Below are 26,177 nucleotides of genomic sequence, written 5' to 3' on the forward strand. Positions count from 1 at the left end.
CTCAGCTGAGCTGCCCAAGCTCCCATCCTCGTCGCCGCCGCCGCCGCCGCCGCCTTCCTCCCGGTCGGGGACCACACGACTTCGCCAAAGTCGCCGCACCAGCCCCGAGCGTTTGGACCTGAACATACGATATCCTTTGGCGCCGGGGGTGGGGGGGAGGCGGTCTCCGGTTACCGGGGGTCCGTTCCGTCAGCGAGGCGCCGGCTGCGCGGGCCGCAGCCCCACATGAAGCTCCGCCGCCGGGCGCCGTGCAGATCGCGCACAGCCTGTCGTCGAAGGGGCGCCGCAGGGCTGCAACATGAGGGAGCTCGCCGGGCCGGGACGGCGGGGAACTCGCGCGCGCCGAGCCGCAGTCCGCGCCGGGCCAGCGGCTACATGGACCCCGGCGGCCGGGCGACTCAGCAACTCCAGTCCTGGCGCCGGAGGGGGACTGCAAGCGGCCCTCCGCCAGAAAGACCCCGCATGGGCCGGCGAGCCTTCAAAAGTTGCGCGGCTGGTCCATGAGCACAAAGCGCTCGCGCCGAACCCCCCAGATGTGTCGGGGCAGCCCTGTCTTTAAAACCCAAACGCTTAACTACATGGGCTTTTCCTGCAGGATCCGAAAGGCCGGCTTGTTGATACCCTCAGCTTCCTTCTTACTCCCTGCAAAAAGAAGAGGGGGAAAAAGGAAAGAAAGAAAAAAGAAAGCCCAAACAAAACCAAAATCCTGGAACTGCATGCACGAAAAGCCAACTCCGTCTCAGGTCCCAGGCGCTAGATGCACTTGGAGCAAGTTTCTCCTGAACGCGGGTGTCAACACATGAGTGGAAACTGTAAAAATCCCAAAGAGCTGTTGGGAATCCTTAATTAAAAATGCAATCCACCGAGGCAGAGGTCGCAGCCCGCCCCACGCTGCGCTCGGACGCCCGGGGCGCCGCGGCTGCAGAGGTCGTCCCCCTCCCCCCTCCACAAAAAGTGCCTCCCGGTGGCCCCGCGGTCCCTGCGAGGTCTGGCGAGGCAGCGCCCGGCGGCTCTTTCTCTCGGCTCGGCTCCCTCGCTCGCTCCCCCGCTCGGCTCTCTCTCTTTTTTGTTCTCCTCAAACGCACACTGAGGGCCCCCGGAGGAGCGCCGCGGAGTCATTGGCTGCCTCCCATCATATGCCAGTCTAGACACTTTGGCGGCTCCGCGGCGCTGATTGTTGCGCAAACAAGGTTTCAAGTTTCTTAACTCTTAAAGGAGAACACGTCCCATTGCAGGGCCCAAGGCTCCGAGGGGCTGGCTCCCGGGGCGGGCCGAGCCCGGACTCCCGCCCCACGCTCGCCCCGGCACGCCCGCCCCGAGCCTGACAGCGCCCACGGCCCGCTTTTCTAGCCCGTGTTGCGCCGCGGGCACGGAGACGAGCGAGCACACACACACACACACCCGCGCGCGCACACACGCACACGCGAGTTACACAAACCACGGGCGAGCGGCGCGAAGGCTCAGTGGACCCGCTGAGACTTGGATGCAAACGGGGCGCTTTGCCTCTCCCTGGCTTGTGCACAAACTTACAAACACACATTGCACTTTAGAGTTGGTCCAAACCCCCATCCCAGGCAAGGCTAATAAAAATGGGTGTGCGTGTGTGCCTTCCTGGCCTGAGTCTCTTGGGAGCGGGGGCGGCCGATCTGTTAGGGTAGGGGGATCTTCCGTGGTGGCACATGGTCTCCACACCCCCTGCCGTAGTCAGGGGTCGCTCTGCTGGGCCGAATGAGGGACCTGGGACGCTTGGCGCAAGGGGTCTCCAGGCTTGCCCGATGTAGGGAGTTGCAGGGGGTGGGGTAGAGGCGGGGAGCGTCTTCTCTCCGACTCCTCGCGGTCGCCACGGCTCTCCCTCGGAGCTAGGCGGACGGCCAGCAGTCCCGGGCCCCCTCGAGGCCGGGTGCTTCCTCCTCCCCTTTCCCCAACTGATTCTCTGCACCACCGAGAAGCGTGTGGGTTCGGGGTCTTGCTTTCCCCTGCGACGTTTCGCCAAGGGAATGGGGGTGGGTTGGGGGCAGGGTCCCAGCCCACAAGGTCCGGGGCTGGCTGGGGGGGCGCGGCGGCAGCAGCGGGCCGCCCGGCGCGGGAAGGGTTAAGGCCGCTCCTGCCCCTGGAGCCGGCGCGGCGGGGGGCCTCCNTCCGGGCAGGAGCCCGGCCCCGCACTGAATGAAAGAAATTCCGCTACTCTCATTGGCCCCGGGCTGGGCGCCATTCCCCCGCGGGGGCCGCGGGGGCGCCGGCGCGCGGGTCTCCCCCGGGGGTGCCCACGTGTGGGGCTGGCCCTTTGAGTGCGCGGCGGTGCGAGTACCCCGCGGGGCCCGGAGTCTGTGTGCGCGCGGGGGGAAGGGCGGGGTATTCCGGAAGGACTCGGAACCATTTGCTGAGCTGTACCTGGAGCCAGGTACTGTTCGCGCCGCGCTCGCCCGGGGACGTGCTTGTTCTTTCGAAAGCAAGACCGGGCCGAGAAGCTTCCTCACCCGCATCCCCTACTGCTTCGGCCAGATCAAGATAGCTGTCAGTTTCTTGTTTGGAAAACGGGGTGCCTACCCGGCGTTCCTCACAGGACCTGAAGATCCTAGGAGAGAGTGCATTTAAAGCGCTGGAACCGCAAGTGACCAGCGAGATGAATTTTCTCAAGTGAATACATCGCTTATGTAACCAGCACCCAGAAGCCCATCTCGTGGTCCTTTCGGTTATTTCTCGCCCCTGGGGGGAAAATACAAAGAATAATTCAGGGTCAAGTAGTTTTCTTTCATCAGGGTATTCGCTGGTTTGCCCGTGGATTGCAATAATAATAAATTGGCGCCTATTGACTCCTTACTGGGGGCAGGGCCATGGTCCAGGCGTTATAACGATTCAGTCGCTGAATTCTCCCGCCCACCCTGCTAGGTAATATTATTCTTTCCATTTTCCAGATGAGGAAACGGAGGCACAGGAACTTGCCGTTTAATTCACCAGTGACCAGATAGTGTTGAGAGTGCTAAAATGCCAAGACCAGATGGACATAAACCAGTGTGCGCGCTCACCCCACAAGCTAACGAACAGTGTGTGGGTCTGTGTTGCCGGAGCACAGGCTTCCAGGGCAGTGATTTTCCAAATGTGGTCCATTGGACCTGCTGAATGAAAGTATTATGGGGTGAGGCCCCAAATACTTGGGGGTAGGTATGGTTGTTACCACTATTTCATTTTACAGATAAGAACACTGAGGCACAGAAGCTTTAACTTGCATAAGCTTTCGGTTAGTCTCAGAGGTGGGATGTGAACCCAGCCAGCTGAGCGGGGTGGGTGCAGGTGTGTAGGTGTCTAATGGGGCAGCAGGCTCTAGATGGGTTCCCTCCTTCCCTGGGCAGTAACTCACGGTTGAGCTTCTGCTCTTGCTCATGCAGAGACGCAACATTAGGGGTCGAGGTGCCATCAGGTGCCTGCTGGATGCCCTCCGAGGAGCACTGAAACCAGAGTCTGGTAGGCCTGAGTTCAGCAGTGACCTTCCTAAGCCTCCCTCAGCGTTATCAGCCTCTGGGTTCTCATCTGTAAAATGGGACTCGGAATCATGCTCCAGGCGGTTACCAAAGTTAAATGACATGAGGACCCAGAGGCCTCCCTCATTACAGGAAGATGCCTCTGAGTGGAGATAGTATCGGGAAGGGAAGGGCACTGATAGTTCCACTGTCCTTGGATTCTCAGGGCCCATCCAGCCTAGCCACCACCCTGCACTGCGACCACTAGAGGGTGTGTGAGCGCCCAGCAGGACAGGGCCTAGGGGAGCCAAAGCCTAAGGGCACCCTCCTGCACCGCCCTCTGGAAACAAGCTCCAGTTCCCTGGGGGTGTAGAAGAGGAGGTAGGTGCAATGCCAGCTGCTGATCCACAGGTCCCTGCGGCCGTATTACTCACAAAGTAACTCACAGAGAAGTGATCCTAACCCCTCAGATTCAAAACCGCTCCCTCCCCGTTATTCCAGTATTTTCCCAAAGCACCCCGTGCTTTCTCTTTACCCTGCTTCTCATGGTTCATAGCCGTCGGATTCCATGTCCACTGTCCTATCTGTGGAACGTAAGCCCCACATGGGCAGAAACGGTGAAGCTCTCAGGCCCCCGCCACCCTGTAGCAGTGCTGAGGGAGTGGAGTCAGAAACAGGCCATCTGAGACCCCCCCCCCCCCCCCGCCNGAAGGTTAATAGGCGCAAGACCGCGCTTGCTCCGTTCCTCTCTCCAGTCCCTGGCATGACGTCTGTCACATAGTGGGCACTCAGGATCTGTGAGGTGGTTGAATTCAAATCACTCCCTTCACCGAGCTTCGTGCTCATCATCATCCTGTATCAAACATTTATACACACTGTCTCATCAGATCCTCACCCCCACCCCTGCCCCAAATCAACAGAATGAAGAAGTCAACATTCTTACTAGACCTGTTTTTTAGAGAAGGAAACAGAGAGCATAAGTAATTTGTCTCTGGTCACCTAGGCAATAGGTGGCAGGGTTGGGACTTGAACCCCAGGCTGCTGGATGTGAGTGTTAACTTCTTAGTGCCTGGTCCTGGAAAAGAAAACGTGGTCCGTTGCCCTTGAGGAGTTTCCATATCAGCTGGGAAGACACAGGCATGAAACAGCAGAATTCATACAAGGGAGCACTTGCTTCTTGGTGGTGGAGAGCAGCAAGCTCTAGGGGCCACTGTTTATAACAGTAGCACCACAGAGGAAGTCAGGGCAACATCTTGCTGGAGTCAGATGGACTGGGAGGGTGAACGATTCATCCTAACCCACTTCACAGGAGACTGATGGATAAACCAAGGCCCTACATCTTACTCTCATAGAGAATAACTATAGCCCTAACTGGCTAAGTAGTATCATCTGCCCTTTTGGAAGGTAAATCTACTTGGCCCCGAATAGGGGAGACGGGGCACCCATAGGTGGTAGACAACACTTCTGAGCTTTTGGTGAATGCTATGGACTCCCTGTCTCTTGAAAAACACACATGTGCGTAAGTGGAACTTTGTGTTCATTCATTCAACACATACCTACTGAGTTTCTGTGGGATGCCGGGCCATGTTATAAGTACTAGGGAACCTGCAGGAAACAAAACACAAAAATTCCTAAGCTCAACGAGTCTAGTGGGAGGACAGACCATAAACAAAATAATCTGGTATATAGCATATTGGAAGGTAAAGGTGCAGAGGTCAAAAACAGAGCAACAAAGAGGAGAGAGAAATGCCAGGGGAGGGTAGGTATGGTTCCAAGAAACTGGCAGGAAACCTCCCTGGGAAGGTGACATTTGAATAAAGTCTTTTTTTAAACATATTCTTTTTTAAAAAATATTTTATTTTTGAGAGAGAGAGAGAGTGAGAGAATGACCAGGGGAGGGGCAGAGAGAGGAGACAGGATCCGAAGCAGGCTCTGCGCTGACAGCACAGAGCCCAATGCAGGGCTCGAACTCATGAGCCATGAAATCATGACCGGAGCCAAAATCAGACCCTTAACAGACTGAGCCACCCAGGCACCTGGAACAAAGTCTTAATGGTGGTAAGGAAAGCACTTATAGTGGCGAAAGTATGTTCTGGGCATTGAGAAGAGCAAGTACCAGGTTCTGGAGGTAGGAACGTGTCTGGCACGTATCAGGACCATCCAAGAGGTGATACTATGTGAGAAATGCTGGGGGACAGACTGAAGGGTCACACAGGCCATTGTGGGGTCTTTGGCTTGTCCTCTGAGTGAGCTGAGCACCCCTGGAGGTTCTGAGAAGAGGAGGGTTAAGTTCTGCCTTGTTTTAACTGGCTCCCTCTAGCGGCCATGTGGATAATAGACCTCAGGGGACAGAGCTGGGAGCAAAGGTCTGGAGGGGAGGGAGAAGGTTGCAGTGGCCCAGGCATGACCCTGCTAGCTTGGGGACAGGCGGTTGAATCCCGGACATATTTGAAGACAGAAAGAGCATGATTTGCTGTTACATATCTGGGAGTGTGCAAAAAACATCTGAACAGTGTACACATGTTATTGACAGTTACTTGCTTAATTTTTAAAATCAATTCACTCTTGCGGCACCTGGCTGGCTCAGTCGGTGGAGCAAGCGACTCTTAAGCTCAAGGTTGTGATTTTCAAGCCCACATGGGGTGTAGAGCCTAAAAAAAAAAATCAGTTAAGTCTTATTTAGCCTTGTCATAAGCAACAATATCCACAGAGTCACAAATGTGCTAGTCATATTTATCAGTTTAAAGCAAATACATAAAATAGTTTTACACATCACCAAATAAAGTTAGCCCCAGGACCACCTGGACACATGCACTGCGGAAACAGTAATTTAACCAGTTGCTAATTTCACCTACTTTCAGGCTTTTGGGTTAGTTTAATTTGATTGTTTTCTTATTACTTTCTCCCAGAAAGAATGACTTTTTTTCTTCCTGGCCCTGTCTATAATTAGGGGACCCATTACCACAGCCCCTAGGAAGTGAATGCTGCTTTCACTCTTGGCACTCCAGGCAACCTCTGCTTGCGCAGTACAGACAGTGGTTCTTACCCGTTACTTTTTAAATCCAACAGACCTGGGTTCAAGTGCTGTTCCACTACCCCTGAGCTGTGTGGCCTGGGGCAGCTTCCTTTACCTCCTAGGATAATCCCTAAACCAGGTGTTACTCTTACTTGTAGGTTAGAGATTCCAGATGGGGAGCCCGAGACTTAACTTCTAATAATAATATTGGGAGATCGTTTGAAGATTAAATGCTTAGCACAGAGGCTCCTGGGTGGCTCAGTCAGTCAAGTGTCCGACTTCCACCCAGGTCATGATCTCGTGGTTTGTGAGTTCGAGCCCCACATCGGGCTCTATGCTGACATCTTGGAGCCTGGAGCCTGCTTCGGATTCTTTGTCCCCCTCTCTCTCTGCCCCTCTCCTGCTCACACTATCTCCCTCTCTCACAAAAATAAACATTAAAAATTTTTTAATAAAAAATAAAAATAAAATGCTTAGTGCCATACCTGGCACCTAATACGTGCTCAGTAAATAGCGGCTATTAGTGAAATGAGTGTGGAGTCAGTCTTTGCCACGTTAAGCCTGGGTAAACAGGATTGTCAAAACTAACCTCTGGGAGCCTCAGTTTCCTTATCTCTGGACCTACCTGCCCAAGGTGGGAGTGGGATGATTCAGGTTCCTCCCCACAGTAGGACTCGGTGCCTCACCGTGACAAGTAGCCTGGAGACCGAAGGTTGGCTATGGAAGGGACCAAAAGAAACTTCCCCTACCAGTGTTTCCGATCACACCCCTTGGGCTGTACCTAGTTTCCACCCTCTAAGCAGTCTTTCATAAGTGCAGAGCAGAAGGGGGCAGGATGGGGGTGCCTGAGGTACCAGGTAAGGAGGGTTACTTGCCTAAGATCACAAGGCCAATTGCAGAGAGCCAGGAAGCAAGTGGACATTTTTCTTTTTTCTTTTTTTTTTTAATATTTATTTTTGAGAGAGAGACAGAGCATGAGCAGGGGAGGGGCAGAGAGAGGGAGACACAGAATCCGAAGCAGGCTCCAGGCTCTGAGCCCGACTTGGGGCTCGAACTCGCAAACCACGAAATCATGACCTGAGCCGAAGTCAGACGCTTAACCAACTGAGCCACACAGGCATGCCAAATGGACGTTTTTCTGACACACAGGGCTCCTTGCCCCTTTTCCCAGTGCTTAGGGCGTCTCTCCCCAAGTGTGCTGAGGATGTAGTGCAGGAAGTAGGAAGCCAGGCCCTGGGGTCAGACCGCTTGAGTTCTAATTCTGATTCTGCTCCTTAACAGAGTGGCCTTGATCACTTTGCCTAACCTCGCTAAATGTCAGCTTCCCTCCAGAAAATGGGCTTAGTAATAATAGTACCTACCTCACTGGGGTCACTGTGAATACAGACTGAGATTATTATGCAAAGCATTTAAAGCTGCTATCCTTATTCCGCTCTGTGTGGATGCCACAGGGGAGGGCAGCGCCTTGCCAGCTTTCAGAAATACAAGATGAATGGATGAATGAATGAATGAATGAATGAATGAATGAATGAAGGCTTCAATGAGTGCAGTGCTGCAAGACAAGGTTGTTAAGGGGACTGGAGGCAGTTGCACACAGGTCAGGGCAAGGACTGTGGATTTGCCGCAGTGCAGCTGGGTTACCTGCACCCCGTAGGTAACTCTCATCCTTCTCAGGCTGGGCAACTGGGCAGGGGAGGGAGGAACAAAAGGGGAGGGCTCTTGAAGTCAAAGAATTTTTCTAGAGAGTTCATTTGACTCAAGGATGGTGGAGAAATTTATTTTTATATCACAATATATTCCATGTTTAATATGAAAGCTAAGCCAGGGGCACCTGAGAGGCTCAGTTGGTTGGGTCTGACTTAAGCTCAGGTCGTGACCTCATGGTTCTTGGGTTCAAGACCTGCATTGAGCTCTGCACTGAGCATGTGGAGACTGCCTGGGGTTCTCTGGTTCTCTCTCTCTCTCTCTCTGCTCCTGCCCTACTTGCACTTTCTCTCTCTTAAATAAACTTAAAAAATAAGTAAATAAAACTAACCCAGATGGTGTATACAAGGTTCTCATGAGCTTCTGACAGAGAAGGGACACTTGCAAAGAACGGCAGCGTGAGCGGCATGAGACCACCGCCCCAGACCGACCCCTGGGCCTCCTGGGAGGCTCACTCCCTCAGCCTTCAGGGGAATACAGAGACCCTCTCTGAAGAGACAATGTCCAGGCATATGGCTCCTTTATACTTCAACATCAGGTTTCTGCTAGGCTCTAGCTAGAAGCCAAAGGCCCTTGTACAAGGAGCCCTCCCTCAGGGACTGGGAGTTAATTTGAATAAATGTCTGTATTCAATCATTCTTCTATACCATGGTGGCCAGAAAGAACCTTCTAGCATTTCTCTCTGACCCTGAGGCTCCCACACAGAACCTTCAATGGGTCCCCATGGCCAGTGCGTTCAAAAGTAGCTTCCCTTGATGGGGCGCCTGGGTGGCTTAGTCGGTTAAGCGTCCGACTTTCGCTTGGGTCATGATCTCGCGGTTCGTGGGTTCGAGCCCCGCGTCGGACTCTGTGCTGACTGCCAGCTCAGAGCCTGGAGCCTGTTTCAGTCTGTGACTCCCTCTCTCTCTGACCCTCCCCTGCTCACTCTGTCTCTCTCTCCTAGAAATAAATAAAAATATTAAAAAAAAAAAAAAGTAGCTTCCCAACACCCCTAGGGAAAGGTCCTACCTCCTGTCCCTACGACCACATGGGCCCTGAACAGGAGAGGGCCTGCCCCTCGGAATGCCCCAAAGCTCCCCTGTGTCCCGCTCTCTGACATCTAGTCTTCACGCATGCTGACCATTCTGCTTGGAATGCCCTTCCTTCTCTTCCTCTGAACAAACGTTTTCTCTCTCGCCCCAGTGACAGGTCCAAGGCCATTTTCCATGCACTGTCCTGACATTCTTACATCCCTCCTTTCTCAGGGCTGGAAAGGATTTGTCCCCATCTGAGAGCCCCTTAAGAGCTCAGCCTGAGTGCATCTTTCTACCCTTAGCCTAGAACCAGGAGGTGCTAGGAATTGAAGAGTGGGGATTTCATTTTTAAAAATATCTTTTAATGTTTATTTTATTTTTGACAGAGAAAGAGAGAGAGAGAGAGAGAGAGAGACAGAGTGTGAGCAGAGGAGGGGCAGAGAGAGAGGGAGACACAGAATTGGAAGCAGGCTCCAGGCTCTGAGCTGTCGGCACAGGGCCTGACACAGGGTTCAAATTCATGAACCGTGAGATCATGACCTGAGCTGAAGTCAGATGCTTAATGGACTGAGCCACCCAGGTGCCCCTAGGGATTTCATTTTTGATTGATACGGCCAAATTGGTCTCCCCCTTAGAAGCTGTCCCTCTTCCCCTCCCTGTAGCAGTACGATGCCTGTTGACAGTACGATTCCACTTTATACAGACACCATCCAGATGTGCTTGCACACGAGTGAAAGGATGTACACATATAGTTATGGGTTATGGGTTATGCTCTATAAAGTCACTTTATACTAAAGAGATTGTAAACAATCTTAACTTTATCAATAGAGGGTCTCATTAAACAAATGATGGAATATCATCCTGTGGTTGAAAAAGACTGAGGCATGGGGCGCCTTGGTTAAGCATCAGACTTTGGCTCGGGTCATGATCTCACAGTCGTGAGTTCGATCCCCGTGTTGGGCTCTGTGCTAATAGCTCAGAGCCTGGAGCCTGCTTCAGATTCTGTGTCTCCCTCTCTCTCTGACCCTCCCTTGCTCATGCTCTGTCCCTCTCTCCCTCTCAAAAGTAAGTAAACGTTAAAAAAAAATTTTTAAGGGGCACCTGGGTGGCTTAGTCGGTTAAGTGTCCGACTTTCGCTTAGGTCATGATCTCGCGGTTCGTGGGTTCGAGCCCCGCGTTGGGCTCTGTGCTGACTGCCAGCTCAGAGCCTGGAGCCTATTTCAGAGTCTGTGTCTCCCTCTCTCTCTGACCCTCCCCTGCTCATGCTGTCTCTCTCTCTCTCAGAAATAAAATAAAGATAAAAAATAAAAATAAAAATAAAAAAACGTTTAAAAAAATTTTTTTAAGAAAAAGAGTGAGGTGGCCTTTAGTATGAAAAGATCAAGATATTAAATGACTGGGGCACTTGGGGACTCAATCAGTTAAGTGTCCAACTCTTTTTTTTTTTAATTTTTTAAGTTTATTTATTTATTGTGATAGAGACAGAGTTGGGGAGGGGGAGAGACAGAGAGATGGAGACAGAGAGAATCCCAAGCAGGCTCCATGTTGCCAGTTGCAGAGCCTGACATGGAGCTGGGACTCACGAACTGTGAGATCATGACCTGAGCTGAAACCAAGTGTCAGACGCTTTGCCATCTGAGCCACCCAGGCTCCCTTGTGCCCAAGTCTTGATTTAGGCTCAGGTCATCACCTCACAGTTCATGAGATCAAGCCCCAAGTGGGGCTCTGTGCTGATAGTGCAGAGCCTGCTTGGGATTCTCTCTGTCTTCCTGAGTTCGGTTCCTCCCTGCTAACATACAGTGCTGCCCTGAGAAGGAGGTGCTTGATATTCGCCTAATATGATTGGTTGATTTATCCCCAGCAGAGGGAGACCTCTGGAGGTGGGCATGGAGGACACTGACCACAGCCAGGAGGCCTGGCCCTTTTGGAGGGAGAGCCAACAGGAAGAGGGTGGCAGGAGGTATAGTCACCTGATCTCTTTGTAGGCATCTGGAGCAGGTGAAAACAGTTCCGAATGCAAAGTCAGGCCTTGCGCTCAGGGGCTCTCAGCATGGAAGACACATTAGAATCACCTGTGAGCTTTAAAAACTGCTAGACCCCGGGGTCCCACCCCCGACCAATTAAATCAAAATATCTGATGTGGGGCCAGGGCTTGGTTTTTGTTTCAAGCTCCCCCAGGCGACTCTAACAGGGGGCAGGGCTGAGCATCATACAGATCTTCCTGCGGATGGAAGGAGTGGGGGAGGGGTACTGCTCTGATTTGCCCAGTAGATGACATCTCACCCTGACCACATCTAAGACCACGGACCCTTAGTGGATCCCAGAGGTAGATTCATAGTATACACATCCCTTGTAGGGGACCCTCCCAAGGCCCTACACTTTTCCTAAAGATAACCTCTCCAGGGTTCCTGGGTGGCTCAGTCAGCTAAGCATGCGACTTCAGCTCAGGTCATGATCTCACAGTTCATGAGTTCAAGCCCCATGTCGGGCTCTCTGCTGTCATCGCAGATCTGTTTCCACCTCTCTCTGCCCCTCCCCTGCTTGCAAGTGTGTGCACACATGCACTTTCTCTCTCTCAAAAATAATAAACACTTGGGGTGCCTGGGTGGCTCAGTCGGTTAAGCATCCAGCTTTGGGTCAGGTCATGACCTTTTGGTCTGTGAGTTCAAGCCTCATGTCAGGCTCTGTGCTGACAGCTCAGAGCCTGGAGCCTGCTTCAGATTCTGTGTCTCCCTCTCTCCATGCACCTCCCCTGCTCCTGCTCTGTCTCTCTTTCTCTCTCTCAAAAATAAATGAACATTAAAAAAATAGTAATAATAATAAACACTTAAAAGTAAAAGGACAGCCTCCCCAAATCGTGTAGCTTCAAACTGCACCCATCCTGGATTCACCCCGTGGATGCCACTCCTGGCCCAGAACCTTACTGGACAGACACACTGACATGAAGGGGCCAGAGCACGCCTCCCGGCTAACGGGGAAATAACTAAGAAATAGGGACTTCACCAGCAAGCACTGGGTGGGTTTCTCTAAGGGTCGGCTGTGGGCCCCCTCCCACCCGAAGACCTGGTGCAAGTAACCAGCGTCCCCGGCCACTGAATCAGCATCTCGGGGGGAGGTTAGAAGCTGCATTTTTTACATGCTCCGGAGGGAATTTCCATGCACATGAACATTTTTGAGTTACTTCTACATCTTGATTTGGGAGGGGGCTACATAGCATACACATTTGTAAAATAATCATCGAGATTGACTCTTATTGTGCACCTGACTCAAACATAAAAGCAAAAGAAACCCAACCTACCACGTGTCTTGAGCTTTGGAAGGAGAATCAGAGGAAGCTGCCTGGAGGAGGGGTTCTTTAAGCTAGGAGTAGACATGGAAAGAGAAGGGAACAAGGCAGAGGGAGTTGGGAAGCCCATGGGAAGAGACCCTGTAACCACAGCAGTGGGGCAGACAGGTGGGAATGGAGACAGGGCTGGTCCCGAGGCCTTGTCAGGCAGCTGCCTCACCCCCACCCAGGGACAGGGTGTCCTCAGAGGCCCACAGGCTGCTGTGGTCAGCATAGGTAGTCCGTGTAAACTCCCAACTTGCCTCCAAGTGCACCCAGGTCATTCTCCCCAACAAGACGGCATTGTTTGGGGTTCCAATGCAGGGCAAGAAAAACAGAGAGCCCAATTGTCCCTGTCATAATGGGTATATAATTTATAATAATGTCAGCTATTAAAGGATTTTTAGTAATTAACTGACAGTGGTGTGCTATTTCACTGCATTTTTGCCTGCCATAATGATCTTGAACTTTGCAAGACGGTTTTGAACTTGCTCAAAATAAGCCCTGAATACAAAGAAGGGCGACATCATTCCAAATGAGGGGTGAGAGGGGTTGGACAAAATGGGGCTGTTCTCCTCCCAGGGAGAGGGGTGAGCCAGTAGAACCAGGAAGATCTGAGCCCCACTGTCTTCCCAGGGAGCTGCGCAACCAGTAAGATGCCTGCCAGGCCCGAGCGGTGAGTAAAAGCAACTCGGCTGTTTCATAACAGTGTGTTCAATTGCATTTTTTTTTCCATATACCTTGTTTGCAAGATACACAGCTAGGAATATTTTTCTCTGCCCCAAATATGCTTCTATGCTCATCTTTGTGGAAACACATGTCTCTGTTGGTATACCTATTACTCTTTTGATTTTTAACAGAGACATGGGAAATATTTCTCTTTCCTATTAATTCCACGAAGAAAGCCAAAGCCGGCATAAACCCAACAATAAATCGTAACTAACATTGAGTGGTGGGGAGAGGAGGCACTAGGGAGTGGTGGAGCCTGTGGCAAATTGGTAAGCTCAGGCCCAGTGTAAGTGAAGCATCTGTTATTCCGCTTCAGACAATCAGGACTGCAAACCCCTGACGGAGACTATTAGGTACCTCTGGCAATCTCGGTTCTCCCTCTTCCTCTTGAATAGCAGACTAAGGATTTATTCTCAGCTGGGCAAATTTTATCCTGGGGAAAGAAACTAGCTTGGCCTGAGCATAGTCACATGACTATCTCTAACCTCCCTTGCACTTGATATGATCATATGACTATTCCTGGCCAATAAGATGTGAGTAGAAACTTTGTGCAGGAATTCTGGGAAGGTGGTCCAAAGTCAACTCAACTGGGAGGCACCCTTTTTGCCCTCAACCTTTTCTTCTCTGGCCTGGAGTACGAGTGTGCTGGCTGGAGCCCTACATCCCATCATGGACCATGAAGCAATCTTTGCAAATGGGAACTATATGCGGAGGATAACAGAACAGACAGAAAAAGGAGCCTAAGACCCTGATGATTCTTGAATCTACAGCCCCAGTCCTGGGCTGTCTATTTCTCTCCAGGCTTCTTTCCTGTAAGAGATAGCTATCTTATTTAAGCTTCTGTTATTTTGAGTTTTTCTGTTATAATCTGTCCAACTTAATCCTAATTAACACAACTGGACTATTACCAGAGTCCAAATTTTCACAGTTAGCCAGGTTTATACAGATTTGTATATGGCATATCTTGATGTCATATACGTTGGAAACCCTATTAAAAATATTAAAGTGTAGGGATACCTGGGTGGCTAGTCGGTTAAGATCAGGTCACGATCTCACAGTTCGTGGGTTCAAGCCTCACATCGGGCTCTGTGCTGACAGCTCAGAGCTTGGAGCCGGCTTGGGATTCTGTGTCTTCCCCTCTCTCTCTGCCCCTCCCCTCACACTCTCTCTCTCTCTCAAAAATAAAAATAAACAAACATGAAAAAAATTCTAATTAAATTATTTTTAAAAGGTTTATAAAAAAATTAAAGTACCTGGAGCACCTGGGTGGCTTAGTCGGTTAAGCGTCCGACTTTCACTTAGGTCATGATCTCGCGGTTCGTGGGTTCGGGCCCCGCTTCGGGCTCTGTGCTGACTGCCAGCTCAGAGCCTGGAGCCTGTTTCAGTCTGTGACTCCCTCTCTCTCTGACCCTCCCCTGCTCACGCTGTCTCTCTTTCTCATAAAAATAAATAAAAATATTAAAAAAAAAAAATTAAAGTACCAAACAGGCCAAACAAGCCATGTTTGTGCTTCATTCAGCCCAAGCGCCCCTCTGACTGATACCCTGGATGGTGGGGGTTAGGATTGCTGACGAACTGTCAGTCCTCTTTTCTGGGAATGTAGGATCGAGCTTCTGTGACTCAAGTATGGCCACGTGATTGGCTTTGGCCAATGAAATATGAGTAGGTGTGATGTGAAACACTTCTGGGCAGGTGATTTGAGAGCCCGTGTGGAGTTTACCATTTCCTATGTACCCTCCCGCTGTCATTATAGAAGCAAGTCAGCATGGAGCTTCCCTCAGCTAAATCTCTGAGTGACTTTGAATAACTTTGAGGCATGTAGTACCTCAACAATAAACAAACATAATTGTTATAAAGCCACTGGGATTGGAGATTTTTGTTACCACTGCGTTACCTAGCCTCTCCTGACTGATCTGCCAAATGCACCCTGGGTATTGCTCATTGGAATTTGACAAAGCCCTCCATCAGCCTTTCTCTCTGTGGGTGAAATTCCCCATCTTTCTAACCTCTTATTCTTTTTTTTTTTTCCCATTGATTCTTTCACTCAATCGTACATTCATACATCAAACACACAGGGGCCCTTTTGTGTGCTAAGTCAAGTTGCTGCTCTCTGGGAGCTCATCTCCTTCCTTTGTCTCAGTGGTTTCTCTTGCCCATATCCCTCTGGACCCTTCCCAACCTCCCTCGCATTCAACCCAGCCACAGAAAGAAATAGGAAAACAGAGGGGAGAAAGTCTTTTGAGGGCAACTTCTCAGGTCTGGGATTCCTGTCAGAGCTCTTTGCCTTTTTCTTCTGATGCAACCCTCACCGCCTCTGGGGAGAAAACCAAGGCCCCGAGGCATTAACTAACTTGTCCAAGGTCACACAGTTAGAAAGCAGCAGAGGTAGACTTGAAGCGGGTCACAACAGCCTACAAGACTTATGCCCCAACCACCCTATATCACCCGCCTCCGTGGACGCCTGTCTGCTGTGGTCAGTGCTACAGCACAAGTCATCTGTAGCAACAGCGCAGCATTTGCAGGGAAGAGCCTGTGTCCACTTCTGACTCTTTCTTCTGTCACAGACGAGAAAAGCATTTGTGATTCTGCATTGAATCTGCTGCAGTCAGTGCAGCCCCCGCAGGCAGCTTGGCCTGCAGTCTGTGGGAGGTGTGAGGGTCGCACTTAGGCCTGGAGATGGTGGGTGGCAGCTCTACCTATTATGAAACTTAGAGCTGCAAGTAATGGGAAATCCAGCTCAAGATGGCTCTAATAATAAGAACATTTGTTATCCTGTGGGGGAAAAAAAAAGAAGCTCAAAGGTAGAGCAGGGTCTCAGAGCAGGTCATCAAGGTCATCAAGGACCCATCTTTCCATCTCTTTGCTTCTCCATCCTCAGTGGGGTTGGTTCTGACTTTGGCCAGCTTCCCCCACAGCGACAACACGGCTGTCGCAGTTCTGGCCATCACATCAGACACAACGAAGAACAGCTCTCCTGCCGTCTCCTTCCTAACCGTCAAGAACCTTTTCCCAGACACTCCAAGCAGAGATCCCCTCAAATCTCCTTTGCCAGAATGGGGTCACCAATTGACTTAAGCTGCAGAAATTTCATCTATGAGGTGGCCAGGTATCTTCCACGCACCCTCTTCTACCCTGGCCCCTCTGCGTCCTGCAAGGCTGCTGTGCAAGGGCTCCATCAACGGGCCACCTTACCCTCTGCCTTCAGGGTGGACTCAGCCACTGAGGGTCACCAGAAAGTGCTCCCGGGCAGGAAGAAGGAGTGGTTGGAGTACTTACTCCCCAGTGTTCTCCTTGCTGGGCTACCATGGGTCACCTGCATCTTCTACCAAAGACCACAGCCCCTGAAAGGCAGCGCTCCTCCATACCACATTCTCTCCTGTCCTCAGGGACTTCTCAGTCCAAGGGGGTGATAATAGCTGTTGTTGGGAGCCCCTTGGTATCCCCAGGCTAACTCACCTTTGGTAGCCCAGGCTAACTCACCACCGTGTGCTATTCCCAAACCCTGAATTTGGGCAATCTGAGACCTGACAGTACACTAGGCAGGGGATAAAGCTCCCTTTGCAGTCTTTAAATTTTTTTTTAATGTTTTATTTATTTCTGAGAGAGAGAGACAGCGAGAGCAGGGGAGGGTCAGAGAGAGAGGGAGACACAGAATCTTAAGCAGGCTCCAGGCTCTGAGCTAGCTGTCGGCACAGAGCCTGACGCGGGGCTCGAACCCACGAACCGTGAGATCATGACCTGAGCCAAAGTCGGACACTTAACTGACTGAGCCACCCAGGCACCCCAGCAGTCTTCAGTCACTGTCTCCTGAGCCTCTTCCCAGGCCTCTTTAGCACTAGACTCTCAGTCCAAGCCAAACTATCCATCCCATCTCCCTATCCACCATGCCGACCTCCCCGTCTTTGTTGACAGCAGCACCAACCATTCAGGCTCCCAGGAACAGAACCAGGTGCCAACTTCCATTCTCCCAATGCCCTGCCCCCACCCAATCCAGAATGGTTTTCATTGATTCCACCTCTACTGTTCTCTCCCATTCCTCACCTTTTCCCAGTTTCAAGTCTCTGTCACTGCCCATCTGCTTCATGACGGCAGCCCCCTAAATGATCCCCCTGCCTCTGATTCATGCCACTACCACAAGAAATCTCTTCAACAGAGCTCTGATCATGATCTTCTCCTACTGCTCAAAACCTGTTCCAACTGTCTGCAAATTAAACTCCAGATGCTTTAACCTGGCAACAAAACCCTCCACATTAGGCCCCTGCCCAGCTTCCCTACCCCATTTCCCACTGCACGCACAGCCCCCTGAATACACAGGCTCTATCAGTCAGCCACTGCTGAGTACAAAATCATCCCAAGGCTTTGTAGCTTAAAACAACAATGTACATTATTGCTACCGAGTCCAAGTTCAGGCAGAGCTTCTGCTGCTCTGAGCCAGGCACAGCTGATCCTGGCTTGGCCCAATCCCACTTCTGCAAGCAGCTGACAGGTTGACTAAGGGTTAGCTGGTCTGAGAAGGCCTCCCTCTCATGTCTATTGGTTGTCTAGCTGGGTGAAAGGAAGTGAATGGGCCACATGTCACTCACAACACGGCAGACTTGTCTGGTGCTGTATTAGTTATCTATAGCTGCATAACAAGTTACACAGCTAAAAACCACAAACTGCCATTTTGTCACGGTCTCTGGGGGTCAGGAAGCCTAGTGCCCCTAGGTGGGTGTCTTTGGCTCGAAGACTCTCACAGGGCTACAGTCAAGATATCGACTGGGGCTTCAATCATCTCAAGGCTCCAATGGTGATGGGTCTGCTTTTAAGCTTACTCACTTGGATTTTGGCAGGTCTCAGGTCCTTGCTAGCCCTTGGCCAGAAGCATCATTTCCTTGCCATGTGTGGTCTTCCATAGGGGTCTTCCATAGAGAAGCCAGAGTCCCTCAAAGCAAGCCAGCAAGAGAACAAGAAAGGGAAAGCAACATGGAAGTCAGCCTGTCTTTGCATGAGCTGATCTCAGAAGTGCCAACTCATGTCTTTTGTGTCATTCTATTTCTTAGAAGCGAGGCACCAGGTCCAGCCAACACTCAATAGGAGCAGATTACACAGAGCATTCATCTCAGGAGGTGGGGATTATTGGGAGCCATTTTAGAGGCTGCCTGTCACCCCTGAACTTGGTCATACACTGGGGGCAGGGTTTCAAAGACTGCAAGAGTACATGCAGAAGTGCGTAAAACCTCTTGAAGCCCAGGCTCGGAACTCATCTATGGTGAGCCAAAGCGAGCCATAGAACCAATTGCAGATTCAAGGTGTGGGGGAAGCAGACCCCATCTCTTGATGAGGAGAGCTGCCTAGTTACACTGCAGAGAGGCTGTGGGCAAGGATGGAGAATTGTGGCCATTTTTGCAAAGAACCAAACAGACTTCCCATCGGTCCTCAAAAGTGTTTTGGGCTTTCTAGCCTAAAGGCCATGGGGTACAGTTTCTTCTTGTGTGTCTGAGGCTCACCTCTGCCTGTTTTCATCCTGTCGGTCTTAAAGGATCAACTCACAGCTTATATTTGTTTCCTTTCACTGCTATAACAGATGATTGCAAACACAGTGGCTTGAAACAACTCAAATTTTATTGCCTTACAGTTCTGGAAGTCTGAAGTCCAAAACAGGTGTCACGGGGCTGAAATCAGAGCATTGGCAGGGCTGCATACCTTTCCAGGGCTCGAGGGCACTTTTCCAGATTCTAGAGGCTTGGCTCACGTCCCCTTCACCATCTTCAGCACCAAGAATGGCTGGGGGAGTCTTTCTCCTCCTAGCCCTCTGACACTAATTCTCTCTCTCTCCTTCCTTCTTCCACTTGTAAGGACCCTGGTGATTATAGTGGGTCCACATTGACAAGCCAGGATAATCTCCCCAGCTCAAGGTCAGCAGATAAGCAACCTCAAGCCCACCAGCATCCACAATCCCCCTTCCCATGTAATCTAACATATTCTCAGGTTCCAGGTTCTAGCACATGGACACCTTTGCTGGGGCCATTCCTCTGTCTACGACCCCACCCCCACCCACACTGATGGCAGCATTTTGTTGAGCACTTACTATGTGCCGGCCAGGGTGCCCAGTGCTCCTTTCCCTGAATGACTCCACCCATTCTCCACGTCCCTATGAGGAAGGTACTCTTAGTGTTCTTATTTTACAGACTCCAAGAAGTTAAGCGATTCCCCAAGGAGACCCAGAGAGCACGTGCTGGATGGACAATGGAACTTGAACTCGAATCTCCCAAGCTCTGAAGCCAGAGTCCCAATCACTTGATCATGCTGTGTGCTCTGAAGCCACCAGATCCCTTCAGCTTGATGTCACTCCTGCTCTGTGCCTCCCTAGCCAAGGAAGACGGCCTATCTTTTCAGAGAGATTCTTCTCAAGTCTCAGTTTGGAGCACGCCACCTCCCCCAACTCAGCTGTCAATGTAATAAAAGTATTTAATGAAAATCTGCCGTGAGCTGGAACCTTCTCGCCCAACATTTCTCACACCCACTGCGAAGGCAGGTGTTACTTCCACTTCTCAGTGAAGGAAACGGAGGCTCAGGGGAGGGCCAGCCTCAGGGTTCGTTGGTGTCAGTGCTGGGAGTTGAATCCAGGCCTAACTCCAAAGCCCGTTCTCACCTCTGCTAGGCCACTTGTGCAGCTGTAAATGCCAACTGCCTTCGTAAGCCAGGGAGAACCCTATGTATCGTTAGCCGGCCTCAAGCTGGATGTGTAGCCCAGTGGTTAACTGGGAGACTCTCGACTTCCAATCCCAGCACTCCTGGTTTCTGCCTGGGTCTGCCTCAATGTCCTCAACTGTAAGACGGGTTCAGTAATAGCACATACCTCACCCGATTCGCTGTGAGGGTTAAACAGTCTAACCTACCTAAAATGCTCTTGACAGTGACTACTACCACGCAGAAAGCATTCTTCGTGTTGGCGTTATTGTGGGTTTGTCTGGTCAGCCGGGGCTCACTCAGCTCCTATCCCAGTGTCCGGCCGTGCCCTTGGCCTCTGCTCCGGCCTTGCTGGGGCATCTCTCTCATGTGACACTTCATCACCCCAGACTGCCTACATGGAAGGTTATCTGGAAGAACAAAAATAGATAATTGTGGAGAAAATACTTTGTCAACTACAGAGTAAAGTGGGCCCAAAGTGGGCCCGTGCTGGCTCTTCATGACCCATAGGAAGGGCTTAACGATGGGGCCAGACAACTATTGACCCCCGGAGGATCCAGTGCGGCAGCCTCCCCAGTGGGGCCCCAGGGGGACAGAGGGCCAGCAGCTGTCATATTTCCTCCTCCTCTCCCATCTCCACACCCCACCCCACCCCCATCCATCCTGGGGTGGCCAAGGCTGCAGGAATGTGATGGTATCTCAGCAAACAGACAGGCTGTTCCCAGAGGAGCCGGGGCCGCCCCCAGGAGGCCCCACTCTCGCAGCCACAGTAAACACAAGGGTCTGTCCTCATTATCAGCCTGGCTCAGCAGCAGTGAGACAGTCTGCCCGCTGAACGGCTCCGCAGAGCGATAAGCCGCCTGGCCCCTTGTTGGCTGTCCTCCTGGGTCTGTAGCCGAGCTGCCCGGGAGGAGGAATCTCAGGGCTGGCCTGGCTTGGGGCCTAAATACCTCATCCAGGGGTGGGGGGCCGAGGGCAGGGAGCCGACCGCCCGAACACTGAGAACATCAGTCACTCAGATGAAGGAAGGGAAGGACCAGAGCTGTGCCAAGGGGCCGGGGCACACAGGCTCCAAAGCTCTCCGTTGCTCTCAAAGACTTCTGAGTCTGCTAATCACAATGCTTTGCCAGACTGCTTCATCACCATCATCTTCCCAGACTACACCCATTGACGATAGTGCTCCTTCCAGTGTTTTCCAATCCACGCGCCACTCAGTGAATTACTGTGCAGAAAGCACTCAGCTCCGGGCCTGGTGAGGGCTCAGAGGAAGTCAGCTTGCGGGAGGCAGTCCGGTAACATTCTCTCAATCATTCTGGTGGCGCAGGCAAGCCCCAGTCCCTCCAAACAGTAACAGGGAGCTATTCTCTGGGATGGTCATGCCCACTGTGTCCTCAGTTCCTTGACTCCCTGAAGGGGGGGAATACCGGGGTGAACCGTGTCCCCATCCGGCAGCGAAGGAGACTTGAAGGGCCCAGATCGGTGAAGTGCTTCGAAGGCCATACAGCCAGGACATCAATGACATAGTGGGAACCAGCCACAAGCCCTCGGACTCAAAGTCTGATGAACTTTTTCCATCCTGGCCACCGCCTGCCCCTGGCCAGCAACTGAGGAGCTGAGACTGGGTCACTGGTCTGTGTTCCGGATCCTCTCCAGGGTCAGGCAGAAGCAGATCCAGATCCTGGGGGGTGGGGATTAGCTGACAACTCCTCCATAGCCGCTTGGAAAGCAGCAGTGAAAAGAACTCCAAATAACCATTGGAGGCTGTGGACCCACAGGGTGAGCCCTCGGCTGGGAGTCCAACAGCCCTGGGTTCCAACCAACTGCTATTTTCAGGCTGGTGACCCAGGGGCGGGCACTTACCGTCTCTGGATTTGGTCCCAAGATCAACCTCTTCTGAGGGCTGTTTGGTGAATTGTATGAAATAGCACACATCAAAATCCCCTGCTTTGGAGCTCCTGAGTCAGATGACCTCGCTTACGGATCAGCTGACTTTCGAACCCCTGACCATCATTCAGAGCCCAGCTCAGATGCCTCCTATCCAGGCAGCCCTCCCTGGTTGCCCAGCTGGGTGTAACCGCAGCCTCTTTGGAGGTGTCACATCTCTCCCAGGGTACCCTCTCCCTTGCATGGGGCCAAAGTTCAGTACTGATTCCTCATGGCACCCCCAGCCCCCAGCACAGAGTCCAGACACATTAAGTGTGTGATAAAGTAAATGAATGGGCCACGAAAATGAAATGGCTACTCTGCCCCTCTTCTGCCACCCTCTACCTGGGCCTTGCTCTCTGCTCTTGAGACTCACAGAAACATCTCTGCGCTTACCAAGTCTATAATCCAGACGCCGACATCATAGAGACTTCTGTTGCCTCCTCCCTCCTAAACACATCTTATCTACTCCCCCTCCCCCACAGGTACTGTCTCGTAGGCAAGGGACCTGCTGGTGGCTTTTGGTCTTTGCAAATGTGTCCACCATCACTTCCTCCAACAAACCAGCAGGGCCTCTGAATCTCTCCTCCCCCATATTAACAGTTTCAGATTCTCATGGTAGCAGAGGGAATGGATGGGCACTGAGCTAGAATTTGGAGAATGGTCCCCACAATATCTCAGGTTTTCTCCAGGCTATGTCTTTTTTTTTTTTTTTTTAACGTTTATTTTGTTGAGAGAGAGAGAGAGCAAGCTGGAGGAGGGAAAGAGAGAAGGGAAGAGAGAATCCCCGGCTGGCTCTGAGCTGCCATCTCAGAGCCCAACGCAGGGCCTGATCCCACAAACCGGGAGATCATAGCCTGAGCTGAAATCAAGAGTCAGGTGCTTAACAGACTGAACCACCAGGCGCCCCACTCCAGGCCGTGTGTTCGTCCCCGAGTCTGCTGGAATGTTCCCACCTCCACCATCCACATCTCCATGAGATCCCCACATCACAGGGTGCTCCTTTACTCCCCAGCTGCAGCCTCAGACCTGCGGCTATGTCCCCAGGCATGGCCACGGCCTCTGCCATCAGCCCCTGAGTACCACGCTGTCACCACCGTATTCCCAAATATGTATGGACTGTCTTACTCTATACCACGTACTATTCTAGGCCCAGGGGGAATGGGGTGCTACACAGCAGTGAGCAAAGCAGATATTATCCCTCCCCTCATGGAGCTTTCATTCTAATGAGGGAAACATAATTAAAATGAGTAAAATATATAGTATTTTAAGTTAGTTTTATTATAGGTAACTTTGCTATTGGAAGTAAGGGCTTTGGCTAAACGTAAAGCAGGGATGAGTTTGGGGAGTGCTGGATGGAGTTGCTAATTAAACGGGGTGGCCAGGGGGCGCCTGGGTGGCTTAGTCGGTTAAGCGTCTGACTTTCGCTTGGGTCATGATCTCGCGGTTTGTGGGTTCGAGCCCCGCGTCGGGCTCTGTGCTGACTGCCAGCTCAGAGCCTGCAGCCTGTTTCAGTCTGTGACTCCCTCTCTCTCTGACCCTCCCCTGCTCACGCTGTCTCTCTCTCTCTCTCTCTCTCCTAGAAATAAATAAAACATTTTAAAAAAATAAAATAAAATAAAATAAAAAAATAAACGGGGTGGCCAGGTGGGCCTCCTTAAGAAGGTAACATTTGCTCAAGTTGAAGGAGGCAAGGGGATGGGCCTTGAGGGTCCTGGGGAAGAGTGTTCCAAGCAGGGGGAATAGCCAATGCAAAGTCCCCTGTTTGAATGTATGCCCCCGCCTCGGTGCACCCACATTTTTCATCCCTCTAGTGGGATTTGACATAGGTGAAGAGTGTTCGAGGAAGTGATTCACTTGGTCACCTGTCCTGCTGCCTCAGGAGCTCATTGGGGCAGGGACCCCGTAATGGCCAATGTCACAGTCATGCCCCACACCCCCCTGACATGTCCGGAAGCACACAACCCACACCCACAGGCCCAGACAGGCACACCCACGCTTCTACGGAGAGACCCATACACTGTGGCCATAAAGAAGGGCTCGGTTATTGTCTGCTGGGATGAACTGCGTGAAGAGTAAATAATAATTAAATGTGCCCAGCCCCACTGAGTTTACAAAGGTCTCCCTTGTGCCTACTCTTTGAGCCGAGAACTGGGTGGTTATTAAAGCGAGGCTCAGAGAGACCAAGGTGAGCAGACTGGTAATTGGTATTTGCAGTACTAGAACCTGGCTCATCTGATTACCATCCAACGTATGATTTCATTTGAAAAAAAATAGGTCAGATGCGAATGTAGCACAAAACTCAGAATGTTCATAGAGACACAGAAGTGTCCCTCTTCTCCCCGAGTGTACTTAAATGGGGACTGAGGGCCCCCTCTTTCTGTGAAGAGACTCGGCTTCGCAAATATATCTGACAGGATGGACATAGGCTGGGAGCCCTTGCTCTGGAAGCATCTCTTCTTTGCTCCTAGAACCTAGGCTATTCGGGGCCAGGCTTGGCATCCACTTGGTTTCCACAAAACTACAGCCACGACATAGTCACTGTGTGTCCTATATCTTAGTCCCTGGGGAATATCCACTCATCATGAGGAACTCCGTGTCCTCAGAGAGAGGAGACAGGGATGGGTTGGGGGGGAACTGGGCATGGTGAGAATGTCTTGAAAACGGGGACCCCATTTAATGACTTCTGCATTCTTTCATGGTGGTTTTACTGCTGATGGACTGTAATTCCCCAAGAAATGCGTGGCGTTGGAGTCACTGCCTGACTGCCCCACCATACCCTCGCACGGTGCCCCAGACACAGTCAACTACAGCTATGTAGTGTAGTGCATGCCTTTCCTTTACTAAGAGCAGATGAAAATGAGTCAGCAGACGGCCTGCTGCCAGGAGCTTGTAGTCCAGGGGAGGATGGATGCACAGACACACGCCCACACCAATGGGACAGTACTCAGGAGCCTGGAGGAAATCAAAAGATGGTGTTCTTCCTGGAATGAGTGAGAGAGAGAGAGAGAAGGAATGCACAGGACCCCAGGCAGAGGGGCCAACACATATAATGAACAGGAATGTTTAAGAAATGGTAAGAGGAGGGGCACCTGGGTGGCTCAGTCAGTTGAGTGTCTGACTTCATCTCAGGTCATGATCTTGTGGTTTTGTAAGTTCGAGCCCCATGTCAGGCTCTGTGCTGACAGCTCAGAGCTTGGAGCCTGCTTTGGATTCTGTGTCTCCCTCTCTCTCTACGTCTCCCCTGCTCGCTCTCTTGCTCTCTCTCTCTCTCAAAAATAAATATACAGTTAAAAAAAAAAAAGAAAGAAATGTTAAGAGGAACTTGGTTTTCGGTGGCAAAGACAGAACAGGAAGAATCAGTAAGGATGAAAGTGAAGGGTCTGGATGTCAAGGTGGTTTTTCTATCTTACAGGTGAAACTTTTTCCAGGAGAGTCATGGCAGGGTCCGATTTGGTTCCTATCTGGGTCACTAACTGTGAGATCATGACCTGAGCCAAAATCAAGAGTCGGATGCTTAACTCACTGAGCCACCAAGGCACCTTTAGAAATGTTAATGTTTTATTTATTTTTTGAGAGAGAGGAGGACAGAGGATCCGAAGTGGGCTCTGCGCTGACAGGATGACAGCAACAAGCCCGATGCGGGGCTCAAAGTCATGAACCGTGAGATCGTGACCCGAGCTGAAGTCAGACATTCAGAAACTGAGCCACCCAGGTGCCCCAGAAATTTTAAAGTCAATGAATACAAGCTCCAGGAGTGTGAAGATAGCTTTAGCTAATAATGAAGATTCTTATGCACTTAATAATAGGGCTTAATAGGCACTATTTCTAGGATTTTACGAGTGTACATTTATTTAACCCTCATAGCCCTAGGAGGTAGGTATTACTCCCAAATTATAGATGAGGGGATAATGAAGTACAGAGAAGTTGATTATCTTGCCCAAGGTCACCCAGTCAGTAGGGTGGAGAGCTGGGATTCCGTGGTCACGCCCTTAACCAGGACTTGTAAACCACGTGGGTCCTGTTCACCACCACATCCCAGCACCTGGCACGCCAAGTCTACTCTAAGTTTTCGTCAAATGAATGCAGCCCAGAGAGATTCGGCAAGTTCTTTTAGGTCATGCGGTTCTTCAAGATGAGACCCCCATGGGACTGGTCGGTCCAGCACTCCTTCCCCAACCTGGCCACACCCCTTCCTCTCCCTCCTGTCTGTCGCCAGTCTCCATTCCCAGCTGTCCCGGGGTCACTATGCTGGCAGCCGGAGCCTGACTCAGCCAGACCAGCGGAGCCAGGCAGGCGGCCACGTTCGACGCACCGGGGAGAGGACACTACCCAGC

At 51.4% G+C, this 26,177-nt stretch overlaps 1 protein-coding gene and 1 long non-coding RNA gene across 2 annotated transcripts in view; both read right to left on the reverse strand.

Annotated features, from left to right (window-relative positions):
• The window catches only part of SMAD6 (SMAD family member 6), a 74,893-nt gene extending 73,551 nt beyond the window's left edge, over positions 1–1,342 (reverse strand). Inside the window, exon 1 of the mRNA XM_077781166.1 lies at positions 7–1,342. Within this exon, the coding sequence (XP_077637292.1) occupies positions 7–126 (120 nt within the window). The 5' untranslated portion in view covers positions 127–1,342. The remainder of the gene's footprint in view (positions 1–6) is intronic.
• A 4,639-nt stretch (positions 1,343–5,981) lies between these two features.
• The window catches only part of LOC144218666 (uncharacterized), a 68,136-nt gene continuing 47,940 nt past the window's right edge, over positions 5,982–26,177 (reverse strand). The window contains exon 3 of the long non-coding RNA XR_013331214.1: positions 5,982–6,109. This is a non-coding gene — a long non-coding RNA (uncharacterized LOC144218666). The remainder of the gene's footprint in view (positions 6,110–26,177) is intronic.

This window comes from Crocuta crocuta, unplaced genomic scaffold (assembly GCF_008692635.1).
Source record: "Crocuta crocuta isolate KB4526 unplaced genomic scaffold, BGI_CrCroc_1.0 scaffold130, whole genome shotgun sequence".
Classification (NCBI taxonomy): Eukaryota; Metazoa; Chordata; class Mammalia; order Carnivora; family Hyaenidae; genus Crocuta; species Crocuta crocuta.